General features: G+C 37.8%; 1 protein-coding gene across 3 annotated transcripts in view; it reads left to right on the top strand.

The window, feature by feature from the left end:
- Positions 1–16,946, top strand: part of PTPRQ (protein tyrosine phosphatase receptor type Q) — a 451,882-nt gene that overhangs the window by 271,676 nt on the left and 163,260 nt on the right. For all 3 annotated transcript variants that reach the window (XM_082257134.1, XM_082257133.1, XM_082257132.1), the window contains exons 38-44: positions 1,045–1,205; positions 2,153–2,298; positions 6,321–6,483; positions 7,489–7,767; positions 10,394–10,545; positions 12,509–12,650; positions 12,798–13,067. In XM_082257134.1, coding sequence (XP_082113260.1) covers positions 1,045–1,205; positions 2,153–2,298; positions 6,321–6,483; positions 7,489–7,767; positions 10,394–10,545; positions 12,509–12,650; positions 12,798–13,067 — 1,313 coding nt within the window. The remainder of the gene's footprint in view (positions 1–1,044; positions 1,206–2,152; positions 2,299–6,320; positions 6,484–7,488; positions 7,768–10,393; positions 10,546–12,508; positions 12,651–12,797; positions 13,068–16,946) is intronic.

Genomic DNA, 16,946 nt, shown 5'->3' with positions numbered 1-16,946 from the left:
CTGATTGTTGTCCTATGGACAGAGTCTCCCACCTCAGCTGTAGATCTCTGCAGTTCATCCAGAGTGATCATGGGCCTCTTGGCTGCATCTCTGATCAGTCTTCTCCTTTTATGAGCTGAAAGTTTAGAGGGACAGTCAGGTCTTCGTAGATTTGCAGTGGTCTGATACTCCTTCCATTTCAATATTATCGCTTGCACAGTGCTCCTTGGGATGTTTAAAGCTTGGGAAATCTTTTTGTATCCAAATCCAGCTTTAAACTTCTCCACAACAGTATCTCGGACCTGCCTGGTGTGTTCCTTGTTCTTCATGATGCTCTCTGCGCTTTAAACGGACCGCTGAGACTATCACAGTGCAGGTGCATTTATACGGAGACTTGATTACACACAGGTGGATTCTATTTATAATCATTAGTCATTTAGGTCAACATTGGATCATTCAGAGATCCTCACTGAACTTCTGGAGAGAGTTTGCTGTATTGAAAGTAAAGGGGCTGAATAATTTTGCACGCCCAATTTTTCATTTTTTTATTTGTTAACAAAGTTTGAAATATCCAATAAATTTTGTTCCACTTCATGATTGTGTCCCGCTTGTTGTTGATTCTTCACAAAAAGTTACAGTTTTATATCTTTATGTTTGAAGCCTGAAATGTGGCAAAAGGTTGCAAAGATCAAGGTGGCCGAATACTTTCACAAGGCACTGTAACTGACCTAATCTGCTGACTATTATTTATGGACTCTTGTTATGCCTATGATTAGAATGATGTTTTTGGTGGTTATTGTCCTAGTGACTAGCAGTGCATTATGTGTATCTACCTGTTTCCTTATGTTTTACTAAAAATCTATTGAAAGTGAAACATCCAAAATGTAACATATATATATTTTTATTATTTATAAGTGTGCTGTGTAATTGAAAACACATAGCAAACATATGATGCTTTTTTTCAAATTTGATTGCAAAAGTGGAAATACACATTAAAGTATATTTCTTATACATGTGTAAGATGTAGTTCTGGAGTAAAAGATGCATTTTTTCTCTTTTTGTTAGGGATGAAATGTCTAACAAAACTATCAATGCTGAAGAAACCTTAGTGAAATTTCAAGACCTGGAGAGTAATCATGAATACAGTGCATATGTCACCTCTAGCACTCGATTTGGAGATGGAAATGTTAGAAGTGATATTTTAAAATTTAGAACTTTAGAAGGAGGTATGGAAAATTTAGATTTTTTGTACACACTAAATAATTTTCCTTCTGTCGTCACATGTATCAAATAAACGCTATGTTCAGTAAGAACTATTTTACAAACATTTTACATATAATATATCTATTTACATATTTCCAGGCTTATTCAACAAATTCTGGTAGCCAATGGAAACAATTCAGATTTCTCTTTGGTATAGTCATGTAGTCTTTGCTGTAGTCTTGGCCGATATGGGTAACTGCACCCTTTGCCTTACCCAATAGGCCCTCTTAGTGTCTTTATGATCCAAATTTAGTGCACCTACCAGTATGTGGTTTCAGTCACGTAACGTGTGTAGTTTTAATAGGGGATCAACTTGTTTACCAGGATCCATCAAATCACTGTTTTCCTTTGTTTCGTTGTGGAGTAATCCAAGGCATTCTGATGCCGGCTAGGGGGGTAAAATATTTTTGCCCCTTCTACCCCCTTTAAGATATTTAAGCTACGTCACATGCATCTTGATACCTTGTTTTGAGACAAAAAAATTTTAACTTCAAGAAATGTCCAAATTTTTAAATTCCTTAACTTTATGACAGAAAAATCCCAAGAACCAAAGACCAGTAAGGGCGTGTGCTGACAGGCATATGTTCACTTCAAACGAATTTTGCATTCCAATACATGTCTACAGGGATGTGGGTCAATGCAGGTCAGATTGAGGTAAATTGCAGGTCAAATGTTAACAAATTCTGAATTATCATAGAAGTCTTTTTAAACTGATGCCTTTGACACAAGCCATATCTTGTCAACAGGGGGGGGGGGGGGGGGTGCAGCTCTCACATTTATTTAAATGCATCTATTCTTATTAAAAATGTATAAGATCTCATCCTATATTTATATATGGGTACAAGGCAAACAGAAAATATTTAAAATAATGTATATAGAACACACTTCAAGATATTTTTTTTCATTTTAGTTCCAAGTGACCCACCAAGAAACCTGTCCTACAAAAACATTAGCTCCTCTTCAGTGATGATTTTTTGGAGTGCACCTATAAAACCAAATGGAGTTATACAGTATTATTCTTTATATTACCAGAATTCTTCCAAAACATATATCAGGGTAAGGCTTTTATATAGAAAATATAATTTTGTTTTCTTACATATCTTATAATTTTTCTTTTCTTAATTATTAATTACAAGCTTTATCTTTAAACATGTTTTGATTGGCTGCATTCACTTTTGGAGCAGGATTTATGCTTACTATATGATATTTTTTTTCTCCACTAACATCATCCATGTTTTCTTGCCTCTTTGTAAATGAAATAAAATTGTTGTTAAAATAGGGGTAGGTTGATAAGCAGGTCTTTTTGAATTATACAAGATGTGTACAGATAGATCTGATCATTTGATCATTCAAGTTATTAATACCCTCATTTATGCTCCATGAGCAGTAATATTACTCTGTAACATGAAGTAGAAGTATGGAAGAGGAGTAAAACTCTAGCCAAAACCTACTTTACATTTTGATGGACAAATTGGTAGTTGTTCATTACAAATCTAACTTCTGTGCTAATATGGGTGACTGTGCAATTTAAAGTAATTGAAAAGATCACCTGTAATAAGGTATGTAAGAGGCTGCTGCTTTACACCAATAGTGTTCCTACATAAACCATGTGTAAAACTAAAATAAAAGTGAAGCGCTTCCTCCTCAAAAATATTGTAGTTGTTTATTGTTGTCTCTACACTACCTGGGGAGGTTTCTTGCCCCAGGTGACAACATGAAGCAAGGTGAAATCTTTTCAAAGGCGGTTACTGAAGGCAACAAAAACACTTAATACCAACAGCAATACTATTATTATTATTAATTGTCCATTGCTTGTTTCCCAGGAAGACATTATTTCATTGTTTGCTAATTATGAGTAATGTGAGTTAGCAAATGAGAAAGGGTTGTAAAATATTGGTACTGAATTTGCTTTAGCTCAAATGTATCACAAGGATGTATCACAAGGTAGAAATAGCCTAGATTTAAAAGCTGTTAGAAATCTGTTTAATAGAACAAATGTCTTGCCAGAAAGGCAAAGCACCTTAGGTGACCATCTGGCCACAAACAGACATATAGGCCTGCGTACACATCCTTCCCAAACTGGTTTTATGAATGTGAGAAAATGCTGCCAACCCTGTAACAAAGTGAATTCATTAAAAGTGTGCAAATAGCAATCAGGATGCAGGTCTTTCCAAAGCAAAAGTAGCAACAAATGCTGCAGTGGATAAAAGGAACATGCTAATTAGGTTCCATACAGCCACATTTACCTCTAGGGAATGCTTATTTTTATATTGGACATGTAAACGGAAAGTTTCCAGTACCGAAAAGATCCAAACATTGTCTTATTTTAGTGCATCCGAGCATTATATTCTGCTGTAAAAAAAAGCATCACTAAGCACAAAACTGGAGAATGTTCCCACTACTCACCATAATATGGTACCTTAGTGAACTTGAGTATTACCTACCATCCTGTATATTGTCAATTGCATGTCATTTCTCAGGGCTGAGCTTCTTGATGGTGAAAATGACAGAACATGCCTGCACATTGAGCATTGGCATGGTTGCTAATAGATTCCGCCAGAAGTTCATGTGACAGGGTAACAGCATATTAGTGTAATTGGAAGTCAGGTACAGGGAATTGTCATTGTATAAAAGGAAATCCTTGAACAAAGACCATAATGGCAGTATCAACGGTTATTATTTAAAGTGCTAGTAAAGTCTGAGAAAAAAAAAAAAACCTCCTCCCTGCAAGATAAGGGCATGATATGCTAGTATGCATCACAGAAACAGTGAATATCTCCTAAACAGTTTAGGTGATATTCCTTGTACCTACAGGTAAGCTTAAAGTGATACTAAAGTCTCTTTTTTTTTCTTCTTTTTTTAAAAATATAAAACATGGTATACTTGACTGCTCTGTGCAGTGGTTTTGCACAGAACAGCCCAGATCCTTCTCTTCACCATTCAGACACAGAGCCGTGGTAGGGCCTTGCTCCCTCTCTCTCCTCATTGGCTCACTTTGATTGACAGCAGCGGGAGCCAATAATGCCTGCTGTGTGTCTCTGCCAATAAGAAGGAGGGAGAGTCTCGGACAGCCGAGTCTCTCATGCAACATCGCTGGATAGAGATGGGCTCAGATAAGTATTAGGAGGGCCAAGAGGGGCTGCTGCACACACAAGGTTTTTTATCTGAATGCATTAAGATAAACAAAAACCTTCTGCCTTTTGAACCACTTTAAATAAAAGCTTACCTATAGGTACAAGTCACCAAGCACCAAGCTGCAGCTTTCATTACCACTGTAAGCTGCAGATGTGAAAAGATTGAAAATAACTTTTGAAATTACATTATCACTTGAAATCCTATAAAAGATTTTAGTAATTGGGTTTACATCTACTTTAAGTGTATGTATTCTTCTGTGCATAACATCACCTTAAAAGAGGTCATTCTTTGTAAATACATGTACGTGTGAGCAGTATACAAAATGCAAAATTAAAGAAAATCAGTTGCTTAAAAGTAACCCTACACAACTTATAAAGATAATTGCCTGGCTATCTCTGGCTTAATTTTTTTCTGAATTACTGATCTAGAACAAGAATGCAGCTAGTGAAGCAAGAAGAAAGCCAGCAATCCTTACCTACAGATTTGTTTTAAAGTGGAAGTCCATTCAAAACCTTACTAAGATTAAACCTGCTCCCACCCTCATTCTAAGCCCTATAATAGATATGCTGTAGAGGAAAGATGTGTATACTTATCTAATCTAAGGGCTAGCTTCAGGGGAGAGATGAGAGCCGTGACAATGGCTGCAGAACCTGGGTGGTGAAATCACTCATAGCTTTGCTATGAGGCATCTGTTATCTGCTGTCCCTCCTCTCGCCTTAAGCTGCTGCTGAGAGCCGATCACATGACCAGACTGGAGTGCCCTTAGATTAGGTAAGTATACACATATTTCCATTGCAGGGTAGTTAGAAAAGGGCTTAGAATGGGAGTGGGAGCAGGTTTAAGCTTAGTTAGGTTTTGACTGGACTTCCACTGTAAATCAGTGACTACAACTATTGCAGTCTGCAGATCAGTGTAGAAAAACAAGCTCTCTGCATTTTCAAAAACAACAGTGACAACCAATGTATTTTCTCTGTAAAGGTTTCCTTTAAGGATAATAGTGAAATCCTAGTCATTACTTCTACATACAGTTCTTTCCTTTTGAGTGACAAGAAGAAACCCTGTGTAAGCTCCAAGTCACAACGAAGATCTTATACTGTATATACAGTAGCTGAGCACTATTTTCTAACCCTGATGTGACAGCAATTAGTGCCTGAAGGACAAATATCTAAGCACCTATATTTTTATGTGGGAAAGAGAGGCTTGAATGACATGGTTCCCCAATACCTAAAAGTACAGGTTTTGTCACTTTAGTTCCCTAGCAAAGGAAGTGTGTAGGACCACTGTAAAGGTAAGCATAGCCATCTGCAGAAACCAGCATGAAACAGAGCCTAATGCTTTGCCCTGAAAAAATAAAGCATAGTTTCTTTTAAATACTAAGGGTAATCAAACTACATTTTTCAAAGTTAATTCAAGTTTGAATGTTAGAATCTAAAGACACACCTCCATGAAAAAGCATGACAGGCAACATAACTAATTGAAAGTATGAAAAATGGGGTGATAAGCACACTCTCTGATCATTCTCTTTTATCCTGTTGTAATTTATTCATTGGACCGTGCTTACACTAATTATTTATAGCTACTGCCCACCATGCGAAATCTAGTTATTTTCAAAGTCACCCTAAGCCATTAAATGCAACCCAATATATTGTTTTGACCTAATACATTTAGAAGCATTTTATATGGTTTGAGTTTTTGATCTCTTGGAATGGTTCCCATTTTTCTTCTCTGCTAGTCCATAGCATTTCCTTTTCCTTTTTCTATGTAATTTTCACTGACTTTAAGAGATATTAATAGTGATGCAGACACATATTATCTGTGCTTTTCTGTGTAGTGTTATACTTTGCCATTGGAATTATATTTTTTGCTTTTCTTTTGTAATGAAAGTTAAACTTAAACATAGTTATCTGCTCTGTGTTTCTTATACCTCCAATTTTGTTTTGTAGAATCTCACATCCAATGATTTCAGTTTTGACAGTAATGGTTTTTTAGCCATAATTGATGGTCTTGCAAAGTTCAGTCACTACCAGTTTTGGATTACTGCAAGCACTGTTTTTGGAGATGGAAATCAAGCTAGTGAGATTATTGATGTTAACACAGAGCAAGATGGTAGGTTACCAACAAAATTCTCCTGTGGTTTACAGTTGTATAGAATATGTACTTGGTGTGTTTTTAAAGTGCTGGGCTCAAATACAAGATGCAATAAGCAACACTGCCATTGTTCTACATATCAGATGCATCTGAAAACATTATTGTATTTACAGTATAGAGCATGGGTGTCCAACCTTTAGGCTTCTCTGGGCCACATTGAGTGTAGAGAAATTTTCTCGGGCCGCATATAAAATATATACTATAGTTGAGGTATATACTGTAAGTAATAAAACGCCGCCACGTCCTTCCCGCGCCACCCCCCCGTCTATCATAGGAGCTGGTCCAGGAAGCGGGGCTTCATATGACAGCGGCCCCTGGGTAAACAGGAGATCCCTGATCTGCTTTTAATCCGGCAGCACTCCCCCTTCCGTCCCCTCCGAGGCAGCCTCTGCCTACAGTTAGTTGGAAGCCACTGTGGCTGTGCCCCCAACTCGACTTCCTTCCTCCCCAGCAAAAAAATAATAATTGTCAGGGGGCAGTGGGCCGCATTGCCTGCGGTTCCGGGCCACATACGGCCCTCGGGCTGCAGGTTGGACATGCCTGGTATAGAGCATCAAAATCCTCCTTATTCCTGACAATAGTATAAGACACTCACGCACGCATGCAAGCACGCACACACACACACACAAATTAAAAGAGAACATTGGTGAAGATTGCTCTTGTTCCCATGCTCACTGTCTATAAATCACTTTCATATCATTTCTATACTTTCAGTTTCCTAAAAAATAGAAGTAAACTAAGGTTTGGGCTTCTATAGGTAATTGGGCTTTTGCTAAGTGTTTTGACAATATTTGGCAGATGCAACTGTACCATCAGTTTAAGTCTTAGAAGTAAAAATAATTCCTGCACATGTATCTGTGGTCATGTGTGAGTAGTCATGAATCACAGCAGAGCTTACTCATACAAGGTTTTATGGGCCCAAGCCTGTAGATATACTTTATTTAATATGATTTTTTTTTCTAGTCCCTGAAACACCACCTATGATCAGAGAATGCAAAAACCTAACGTCTACTTCAGTCTTGTTATCATGGGATCCCCCAGAACGTCCAAACGGTTTTATAACTGCTTACTACATACAGATTTATGGACCACAGGGAAACAAGTCTTTTCCTGATACTATGGAAGTTTCCATCACTTTAAAGGATCTTGAACCATTTACCCAGTATTTTATCTTTGTTGCTGCAAGAACAATAAAAGGAACGGGTCCTTCTGTCCGGCTTCCATTTCTCACAGATGAAGCAGGTAATTGTCCTATGACATATTTGTGCTAAATTAAAATCATCAGAAAAGTGATCCTTCATAATCCTGTACATGTTTCCAGTTTCACTGTCTTCGTCTTCTTTCTCATGTTTCTTGAATGTTTGTTGAATTATTACATTTCTCTAACAAGGTCAAAGCTGTGCATGATATGTTCTTCTTTGGTGCTTGAATTTCATTGCTTTGACAGGTTTAGCTACGTTACAAAAACTGTACTTACACTGGTGGCATTTTATTATTTTGTCCTCTGCACTTGACCGAAAGTCACACTGAGAGCAGAGTAGTTTGACATTTTGTCATAGAAAAGATTATTTAATGATGCCTTGTGGTATCGCTCATTGTGACTCTATCCTAAATGCATCTATAGCTTTTTTGCCTTGCTGATCTAAAAATATGTTTACCTGAATATTTTTCTGCTTTTTTTTTTTTTTTTTTACAGATATCTGTTATTGTTTATTTGTTTGTCATTTTGTTTTTACCTTAATATCGAATTAGTTTGCTAAAGTAAATTAAAAAGTCTACTTTTTCTGTACATGGAAAATATCACATAGATGATGTTGGTAATAAAGTTCAGTGCTTAAGGGTGGCATTTCAAGTTATTTGCAGCAGTACTATCAGCATTTTTTCAAGTCGGCATGTATATATATATATATATATATATATATATATATATATATATATATATATATATATATATATATGTATGTATATATATATATATATATATATATATATATATATGTATATGTATATGTATATATATATATATATATATATATATATATATATATATATATATATATATATATATATATACATTATATATATATATATATATATATATATTTTTTTTTATATACATAAATGGTATAACAGATACTGTGTATACTGTATGTATTCAGCTCACGCTATGTGTCTGTTCTTAAGCACAGTCCTTTAAAGCTGAACTTGATCCACTTTTTAAGTCTAATGCCTGTTTAGTCTAATAATATTAGAATTACTTACCTTATTCCTCAGTCCTGTAGGCTTTTTACCCACTGGTTTAAGAATGAAGCCTTTGTCCCACAAAGTCACTCCTACCTGCAGTTGTGTGGTCTTCCCTTTTGACAATGATATCCAAAATAATGCTAGACCAGTGGCCATCACTAGTCCTACACTGTATGTGATAATATCAAGGGCACATTAAAGTGCTGGAGTGAAGAATATTTCTGGCCGCCATATGACCACTGAATTTGGTACCTATTCCTCTGGATTACACCCCGCTTTACTAAATGAGTATTATATCATAAACATGGTGTGGGATACCATATTGGCATTTTTATAGCTGATTGGAGTTCAGCTTTAAGTGCTGCCAGAGAGGAGAACTCCGTAAAGTAAATATGATATATTTGTATACTGGCTGGTCACAGAATGAAGAGTAGGCTGCTCATCTGTGCAAGCAGTCAAGAAAATAAAGTCTACTGCACACATGTCAGGGTTTTTATAATAATTTCTGTTATGGGATAACATGTTGGTCCTTGTTGTGAATGCTGACACTGGATAATACCTGAGGAAAATTGCAGTGGCTTTCTAGAAAAGAAGGCATTGTGAGGCCCCATTTAAATCTGCGCATTACGCGAATTCACATTTTTTGGCCATTTTTTGTGTTTTTCATGCAGCAACATAGGGAAGCCCATTTACTTGAATGGGTTGTCCTAAGTGTGACAAACACACCAAAGAAGCTAATGCACTTTTTTAGGTGCAGAGCTTGGTGTGTCTTAGGACATTTGCAGTGGGATGCAATATACATTTGCTGGCCATGATTATGGTGCAATTAACAAATTCCAGCACCATGCATTCCAGGAACATGTGCAGAAATGCGCATTATTGCTCGTATTCCCGGAATGTGCAATGCTAGGGTTACTTTAAAACATTCTTAGCCATGCATTTTTTGCATTAAAATACCTATATATTAAACGCCTTACCTGATGAAAGAATAATAACTCTGTTCAGCTTCAACCTAGATAATAATTCAAAAACCTCTACCAGGCAGCATAGTCTGGTTCTTGATTATCATAGCGTGGTCCTGAACCTCTGCTGCAGGTAGAGGTTACAGCTTGGTCCATGATACACATCCAGCTTATTGATAGGACATTGATGGGTCATCGCCTTGGCTCTTCCTCCTTTCAGGATGTTTCCAGTGTTAAGCTGGTTATACTCATCTCAAATTTTAGCCAATACCTACTGAACTGGTAAAAATTCAACTGTGAGTGGCCCTGATGGCACCCTATGGCTAGACAAACTTGATTGAAAGTCACGTATGACTAGCCTTAGCATGTCTACTGCAGAAGGGCCCATTGGCTCTGCATTTTCCCCTCCTTTTCCAGTTTTGTTGGGGAGGAGATCACAGAAAGCTCATCCCATGACAAAATCAGAATGACAAATCAGGTATTCCTACCAGTTGCATTTAAAAATACATTTAGTTTATATATTGTTTTATATTAACAGAAGTGCATTCATTATTGGTTTTTGTACCTACCTGGAAATCTACTTTAATCTACTTTTTAAAAAATATATATTTTTGTATAATATTTCCAAAATCATTGAAAACATTACACCCTTTGCATTACAGAGCCATCAGTACCTCCTTACAATCTGACTTTCATCAATGCAAGTGACAGCTCTGCTTGGTTGCAGTGGAGGCCTAGTCCAAGACCTAATGGTATTGTGCACATGTACAGCTTTAAAATTGTGGAAAACATCAGTCAGTCTATATTCTTTCAGGTAAATATATCCAAAACTTAGGAAAAATGAAACAGTTGCCATGGATGACTTAAAGTAGAAGTCCACCTTAACACTAAAATCCCTGCATCTACAGACATCCACGATCTAACACTAACTTATCTAGCCCTGTAAAGAAGAAATGACTATACATACTTTTTTTGAAGCCAATCCGACCTTATACGATGCTGAGCTGTCAGCCGCGGCTTCGCTGTGGAGGCGGTTGCAAAGAACACAACCGGCAACGGAACCCCCATAGTAGTTTTATGGGTGATGTCCCTTCCCATTCATTTCACAGCCGTTATCGGCTGTGTCCTCTCCAGAGCTTCCACCGCTGGAGACCGGATCAGTCTCAAAAAAGGTATGTATACTGATTTCTTGTTTACAGGGCTAGATAGGTTAAATCATGGATGCCTGTAGATGCAGAGATTTTAGTGTTAGGGTGGACTTACACTTTAAATGTAAAATCAAAATGTTTTTCTCTAGTTAAAGAGGTTGTAAACTTCAGAAAAAAAAAATGTAAAAAAGAAAAACCTGAAAGACAAAGGCATAATGAGCTAGTATGCATCACATACTAGCTCATTATAAAATGCTTACCTAATAACAAAGCCCCGCAGTGCCGCCTGCTCTCCGCTGAGATGGCCGACATGTTCGGCCGTCCTTCTTCCTGGTTTGCATCCTCTGGCCAATCAAATGACATCACTCCCGCGCATGCGCGTGGGAGCCGCCGTTCACGGCACAGGGCTCTTAAGGAACGGCACAGGTGGCCGTTCCTTCAGGGCGCATGCGCCGATGACGTCACCGGCTGAATGCAATTGTAAATATCTCCTAAACGGTGCAAGTTTAGAAGATATTTACAGTACCTATAGGTAAGTCTTATTATAGGCTTACCTATAGGCAAAAGTCATGAAGGGGGGTTTACAACCTCTTTAATTTGTTTTTTAGTTATGAATAGAATGGGGAAAGGTTCATGATCCTTTGACAATTTTTCTACTGTCTATTTCTCTGCTGGGTAAATTCACATCTTTATTTGTCCTGGTGTCCATTGTCACCGAAACAGAAAGTGGGGGAGAATCCAAAATTTTAGAGTTGTCATCAAAGCAAGAGGTGGAGGAAATTCATTCAATGGGGACAAATGTTTGGTGACATGAGAGGACCTGCCCTCATGTTTAGGGAGATTTTCTTCACTTTTCTTTACCATCTTAGAACAAGAGGAGAGATAAAAGGAAATATCCCTAGTAGGATACTGACAAAAAAAAAAACTAATAGGAGTTTTATGTAAAGAGCATGCACACTGGTACATCTTTTACTTCAAAAATCACAAAAGATAAGTTGATTTAATCCTATTGCCTCTATTCCATCTCCACTACACAATCAGATTTTAGCATGAAAATCTATATATCTGTTAATACAGTATATGTTTATATTATAACAATAATTAGATGCACAGAACAGTAATATATACAAAGTCTTGCAGTAATGGCTTTGAGTTTTATTTTGATGCCTGGAAAAGTATAGTCCCAGTACTGTATGTAGACATTATACTGCACTATGTACTTCTGAAAAATAGCATTTCGTTGTACAAGCTTCACCCCTTATGTCATATTATTTAGTAAAAACTACTACTAAAATGCACTATTGGAGCTGGCATGCTGACTGCTTTTTTTGCAGTGCTGCCTTTCAACTATGCAGATTACCCAGCTAGAGAAAAAAAGTATGGTTGGAGGTATACTAAGCAATAAAATCACAAGAGTCTTCTTTTTCTTCTCAACAACTTCCTTTTCCTCTCAACATCCCTTACTCTAGTTTGCACAGTTCTCTTGCTGAAATTACCCAGATTGTAAATATTTGGGTTTAGTGCTGCCCGTTGTAACCCTGCACCCATGGGTACTAACCCACAAAGGCCATTAGGGTAAATATGACTTAGGTAGTGTCCATATTAACTAGGCTGTTTTTTGTTTCTCAGAATATATCAGGTGCTCAGACAGAAGCAAAGCTTACCAATTTGGACCCATTTAAGACCTATGTAGCCAGTGTATCTGCTTTTACAAAAGCAGGGAATGGTAATCAATTTAGCAATACTATTCAGTTCACAACAGAAGAGTCAGGTATGTATGAATATATATATTGATATATTGTATGTTTATCATCGTCCAAACTACTTTGCACTGATGTTTTTCTAATAATCTGCTATTATAAGTGATGTGTGATCCAATGTTACTATGTGAATGTAAAATGTATATATTTCTTTAAAGCCCCAGACTCGGTCCAGAACATGCGTTGTGTGGCAACAAGTTGGCAGTCCATTTTAGTACAGTGGGATCCACCAGCTCGCCCAAATGGAAAAATAACTCAGTACGTCCTAAAATTTCAAAATATTGCTACCTTTGTTTTCGCTACTGATATTGCCTACACCTTCAGGGATCTTCTATCCAATACCACATATAACTTCTCTATTCAAGCCTCAAATTCTGCTGGAGAAGGAAAGGAGGACACATGCACTGCAACAACAAAGTCTGAAGAAGGTACCGTGTGTTATCTGACATGTAAATTGATAGCTGTACACCTTTTGAATGTTAATATTTGTTTAAAAGTAATACTGCCATTATGCCTACTTTAAGTTTTGTGAGGAGGTGTCAACAATGATAGCCTCCATGTTTAGCTCATGACAGATTTGCTTTAAAGGTGATCAAAAAAATTGGGATCACCCTAACTTCATGGAGATTTATGTTTGATTTGATTGTAGCAGTGCACAGGTTTTATAAATATTAAAGCTAAGGTTTTGATTCTTTTGAATTGGAAATAATTTTATAGCTGCTGTCAGCTTTTTTATTAATGGTGTTCTGGCATTAGTCATGGTTAGAGAGCCAGCACTGAGTCATTGACAGTACATTTATTTTTGACACAAGGTGAAATCAGATTAGCTTCACTGTCTCACAACAGAGTGTCTGGCTAACATTACTTGTAGTTTTTATTTAATGATGCTATCTATGGCACTGAAATACCCTTGAAAACTAGTATTAGATGACATGTACTATATTACAGGCATACCGAAAATAGTTATATTTGTAGACTTTGTAAACTTTCATGCAGAATTATTATAGTGTACCTATTTACTACAAGGCCAGCAAAGCAGAAAACCTCTCGTTGTTACTGTGGTATATAGTGACTCATTCTTACTACACCACGTGAGTACTTATAGATGCTACTTAAATGTAGCTGAGGAGCTTTATGGGGAGCATAAGTGACCAACTGACTAAGTAAGTAAAATAGTAGTCTTTGGAGTTGCACCGAAGCCCAGGCATTCTCATTATTATCTGGTGTGAACTGTTTCTTTCCCACTTGGCTCTCACTATTCTTTTGTTTTATTTAGAAACAAGCTCTAGAAAATAAATAGGGCATATAATATTCATGTGCATACACTTTTTCTTGCTTTTTTATCTTTTTTTTTTTTTTAGCCAAGTTGGATTACATCTTTTACATTATTGTATTAATAAAATTAAATACAGTTATAACTGTGACAAAGGGGTGATTTACTAAAACTGGAGAGTGCAAAATCTGGTGCAAAGAAACCAATCTGCTTCCAGGTTTTTTCGTCAAAGCTTCTCTCCAGTTTTAGCAAATCAACCCCAAATTATAGACAAAACATCCCACCTTGGACTAGTCATGCAGTATATGATATTCCCATTCGAGGGATACACAATGTTAGTGGATCAGACACAGTGTTACACAATGTGAGTCAGAGGGGTTGATTTACTAAAGGCAAATAGACTGTGCACTTTGCAAGTGCAGTTGCACTCTAAAAGTGCAGTTGCTCCAGAGTTTAGTAAATGAGGTAAAGCTTCACTTTACAAAGAACACCCAATCATATGCAAGGGAAAAAAAAAACTGCACATGATTGGATGATGGAAGTCAACAGATCTCCCCCTCATTTACTAAGCTCTGAAGCAACTCCACTTGCAAAGTGCACAGTCTATTTGCCTTTAGTATAGCAACTCCATAGTCTATACCCTGGGCCACCATTGAATGCTTCCTAACAGAGGAACAGCATATTTTGCAGTTTAACTGTCGAACATGTGCTGTAATTTAAATATGACAGTGGTGAAGTTATACTGTATAATAACTTTAGGAGCATTGCTGTGTATTCTTTCAATTGTAGCTGCCTTATGCATTGGATTATTAACCGGTTGCCGACCGCCGCAAGCACATATACTGCGGTGGTCAGCCCCGGCCAGGCAAAGTGACGTATGGGTACGTCACTAGCCTATAAGCCACTAGGGGGCGAGCGCGCGCCCCCGGAGGCGCGCTCCCGCCCGGCCCGTTCACGGACACCTCGGGTCCGCCGGTCACTCGCGATCGTCCACTGTGAAGAGAGAAATGCAGGCGGCTAATGTAAACAAAGCCGCCTGTCATTCTTCCCTGTGTAACAGCACAGATCATAAGGTCCTGCTATGTAGGACCGTTGATCTGTGCTGTTACATGTAAAGCCACATCCAATCATAGTTAGAAACACGCCCCTAGGGACACACTTAACCCCTCCTTCCCCAATAAAGTTAACCCCTTCCCTGCCAGTGTACTTTTTACAGTAACAGTGCATATGTATAGCACTGATTACTGTAGTAATGTCACTGGTAAACCCAAAAGTGTCAAAAATGTCAGTCAAGGGTCCGATCTGTCCGCCGCAATGTTGCAGTCCCGCAAAAAAAATCGCAGATCGCCGCCATTACTCGTTAAAAAAAAAAAAACAACCAAAATTACAAAAATCTTTCCCTTAGTTAGTAAACGCAATAACTTTTGTGCAAACCAATCAAAATACGCTTATTGTGATTTTTTTTACCAAACATATGTAGCAGAAAACAAATTGGCCAAAAATGTTAAAAAATTTAGATTTTTACATTTTTTGGGGGGGAATTTCATATAAAAAAAATGTGAAAAATATTGTTATTTTTGCAAAATTGTCGCTCTTTTTTTGTTTATAGCACATGATCAAAAAATCGCACAGGTGATCAAATACCACCAAAAGAAAGCTCACTTTGTGGGAAAAAAAGGACGTCAAATTCGTTTAGGTACAGCGTCGCACAAATGCGCAATTGTCCGTTAAAGTCACGCAGTGCCGAATCGCAAAATAGGCCCTGGTCAGGAAGGGGGTAAAATCTTCCGGGGCTTAAGTGGTTAAGTGAACTGAAAAGCAATGGTCAAAGTGTACAGTCTACAATTTCCAACCAGCCCTCTGTCTGGAAAAGTGCACAAGAGCACAACTGTGTATATTAAAGGACATCTGTGTTAAGAATACAAATGTCTTTCCAGTAGCTGGCTTTGTTGATGTATGACATGCAGGTGTCACTATGGGTAATACAAGCCAAAAGGAATTACATTTCTAAAGACTGATCATATGTTAGTCAATAAAAGCAAGCAATGTGACCAAAGAGGGCATCACTTCCTACAATCTGGCTCTGTAGAGGTGCGCTGCACTTCTGATAATCAGAAAACAGAATATTCTAACAAGCAGGAAAATCACTTTTACATTCTCTGAACCACATTCGTTTATATACAAAAAATGGATGAAAATTGTGTCTTTATTCATTTAACTTTGGGACAGTATGATATCTCAACAGTCTTTGTTTACAGTTCAAATCATGCACACCAAGAAGTAGACTTCTAATTTACATATTGTCACTATTTAGACTTGAGAAAGGGCACTGAAACATTGGCTTTGGCTTTGCTTGCCATATTTTCCCTATAACAGCATGCTCCCTGGAGTGCTGGCAAGGCAACCTTTAAATGACAATTGGACATTGAATGGTGTCATTCCCTTACCTATTTGAAGCACCCACATATTTATTTGTTGGTCACCCAAAGTATGGAGAGCAGCCTAAGTACAATCATTCAAAGGGAGACATCTGTCTGTCCATGGTCAATTGTGGTGACAAGCATCATAAAACACAACATAAATGCATTACATATAAAACGAGCTGTTATTTGGGGCATTGCTGAGATGTGAGCGAGGCAGGCCGCACATCGCTAGAGCTACTTTTATATGATCCTGTCCTACTATCCTGTACCAGCTCTTTTCACCTCTCATTAGCTCAATTTGGCAAGCCACATTCTCCACATTTCGACTGTTTGTCTCCAGAGGCTGCAAATGTCTCGTAAGCAGCGCAGCACCAGATCCTCTCTGTGCCCCTCCTGCTTGTCTCCAGTGGCGGCTAACTTGCACACAAGGGAACAGAGTGCAGCTATGGATTTCTATGGAGAAATTCTGCTCCCGCCTCAGTGAGGCTGAAGACAGGATCTCCCAGGCTGAGGACACCATTAGAGCTCCCAGGAGCTCCATGCATTGCAAATGCAGGTAAGGACACTTCAGGATAAGGCCATAGATACAGAAATTCGCCTTAGGTACTATA

The sequence above is a fragment of the Pelophylax lessonae genome (assembly GCF_965119305.1).
Source record: "Pelophylax lessonae genome assembly, chromosome: 4".
NCBI lineage: Eukaryota > Metazoa > Chordata > Amphibia > Anura > Ranidae > Pelophylax > Pelophylax lessonae.
The sequence above is the reverse complement of the archived record's forward strand: the minus strand, read 5'-3'. Positions and strand labels throughout refer to the sequence as shown.